Source organism: Histoplasma capsulatum, genomic scaffold (assembly GCF_000149585.1).
Source record: "Histoplasma capsulatum NAm1 scaffold_83 genomic scaffold, whole genome shotgun sequence".
NCBI lineage: Eukaryota > Fungi > Ascomycota > Eurotiomycetes > Onygenales > Ajellomycetaceae > Histoplasma > Histoplasma mississippiense.
Window position 1 is genome coordinate 128 of NW_001813896.1, and position 2,579 is coordinate 2,706.

Below are 2,579 nucleotides of genomic sequence, written 5' to 3' on the forward strand. Positions count from 1 at the left end.
CCTCCAAACCTCTCATCTCATCTCATCTCATCTCATCTCATCTCCCACCTCTTCTCCCACCTCTTCTCTCCCACCTCATCTCCCTTCATTATCATCTTCATCATCCATCTCAAACTCTTCCTCTCGCTCTGTTTACCATCAGCATCGAGACAAGCTCTCGGTCTACCGTATCGGGCCCCCTTTCCCCCTTTATTCATCTCTAAGACCTTCATTCCTCCAGCTTCAGTTTGCAGTTCTTTCGTTTATCACTGTTGTTTCTATAGCATCCCTTTCTTCTACTCCCACCATTTGTTTCGTTGATTTCCAACCCCGTCTGTTTTCTCTTTTTAACCCTTCTTCATTTTCGTCTGTTGTTTGTTGTCCCCTGGGCCCCTGCACCCACGGCCTCTTCTGGGTTTCTCCTCCGGATCCAAAGGGCTTGTTTAGGTGCAGTATTCTACCTACTTTTTAAATCTCGTGCCTGAAACGATCTACCTGTTGTTTTTCTCGCTTTGTGTTCGCTAACATGGATATCTTGGAGAAGCTCGGTATTCTCGCCGCAAAACCTGGTCTCAACGGGACGATTTCTACCCTAACAAATCAGGTAAGTGTTATTTGATATACTATTGAGATTGCTGGTTTCGTTCGTTCGTTCTAGCCCTACTCTTTCGTTTTATGAAGTTGGGTCTACCGTTTATTTAATCCAACTTCTAACCCTGCCTCTCGCCTGGGCCATTGGCTCAATATAAATCTTTTGTCATTCTTTCTGCCTTTGGAAACATGTATGGGATTGAGGCCCACGACGAGACTCGAGAACTTTTTGCCTTTTAGGTCACCCACTCACTGACCCCTAATATATTCTAATTTTATAGCAAACCAATCTTGGGGATATGCAAACCCAGACTCAACAGCAACATCATTCTGGTGAAGCTGGCCCTGCCCACGGACGGAACTCGGTTTACAATCAAGAACATCAGAACCGTTTCTATCAGCAGGTCTCTCAGCCTAACGGCGTGAATGGAAACATGAGGGATTCCAACGTTCAAGCTATAACCCATGCAGTTGGTGGCTTGAACTTACATAACCAGCGTTATGCTGGCAAGTTTGCCTCTTTCAAGGGAAATATCCATGCTTCCCACGGTGCAAATGGCGATATGTCTGGCATGCAACGTCAATACAATGGGCAATACTTGATAGTGCCTAATGGAAGTATGTTTGGTGGTGTACCCGCTGCAAATCAGTATGGACAACGCCACATTCAGGCTACTGACCAGCATAATTCAGTGCCATATTTACCTGCGGGATTATACCCGAACTTCGTGACTGCTCCACCAGTCGTTCCTGGCTCTGTGGCAGGGTATACCTGGCCTTATGCTCTGAACGGCGAGGCTCCCGAACTCACTGGCCATCGTCGGGATTCTTGGTCCTCTATCGAGGAAAATCACCCGTGTACTCCAGGGGTTGATCAAGCTGGACAGCAAGAGTGTTACCCTGCAGTTGCACCCATGGATCGTCCTCCAATGCTCTACAATTATGGCACTCCATCTCCATCAATGGTACCTGCTCAACCATATCTCCCGCTCCAAATGATGAAGGGTGCCAGCGGCTATGTTCTGCAGGACCTCGATGCGTTGACGCAACAGGATCCTTCCATTCCTCGTGCAGTGCCTGCCATGTGGACCAACCCCTCGGATCTTACTCTAGCCAAGTGTTTGGAGAACAGAGAGGGTATCACCAATGTTTATATTCGGGGGTTTTTACCTGAAACTACTGATGAGATGTTACATGCTTACGCATCTCGGTTTGGAAAAATTGACCGTTGCAAGGCAATTGTTGACCTTGAAACCGGCCTTTGCAAAGGGTCCGTATTATTTTGAGCATTGCTTCCGTTCATGGGGTAATTTGCTGATCCCTCACTTGCCTAGATTCGGGTTTGTTCAGTTTTTCAGCTTTGATGCCTGCGAGAACTGTATTCGAGGTTTTTTTCACCTAGGCTATCAGGCTAGCTTTGCTCAGGTATTTACGCTTGAAACTACTCAAACGCATCTGTCTGAGCCAAAAGAAGAACTGACATTCCATAGAAATCTCGTAATTCTCGACTTAAGGATCTTGAAGATAAGAGTTCTACTAACATATATTGCACCAACGTTCCCATCGATTGGGTTGAAGCGGTTAGATTTCATATATCTCTTGTCACATCATGTTTCTTTGAAATATTTCCTAATGAGCTCTTAGGATCTGCGTCGCCATTTTCAACCGTATCAAGTTGTCTCCGAGAAAATCAGCCGCGATGAGAAAACCGGCGTCAGTAAGGAGGTTGGATTTGCGAGGTTAGCTACATCGTCTTCTACACCGATGATATATATATATATATATATATATATATTGTGGGCGCTAACTTGCGGTATGTTCTGAAGGTTCGAGTCTCGCGAAATTGCGGAAAAAGTATTATCTGAGTTCCACAACGTCACAGCTAAAGATGGGGTTAAGCTTCTCCTCCGCTTTGCAGACACGAAAGCGCAGAAACAGCTGAAATTGCAGAGTAACGAACCTCGTAGCGTATCGTGCTGGTGAATACAACTATTCAGTCGAATTGGGAA

At 45.8% G+C, this 2,579-nt stretch overlaps 1 protein-coding gene across 1 annotated transcript; it reads left to right on the forward strand.

The window, feature by feature from the left end:
• Positions 1–505: 505 nt before the first annotated feature.
• HCAG_09223 (predicted protein) lies at positions 506–2,553 on the forward strand (the record flags this gene model as incomplete). The annotated part of the gene is made up of 7 exons (XM_001535794.1): positions 506–583; positions 852–1,188; positions 1,264–1,840; positions 1,929–1,995; positions 2,061–2,150; positions 2,215–2,309; positions 2,397–2,553. The coding sequence occupies 7 exons, from the start codon at positions 506–508 to the stop codon at positions 2,551–2,553; spliced, it is 1,401 nt and encodes a 466-aa protein (XP_001535844.1).
• Between the last annotated feature and the right edge of the window lie 26 nt (positions 2,554–2,579).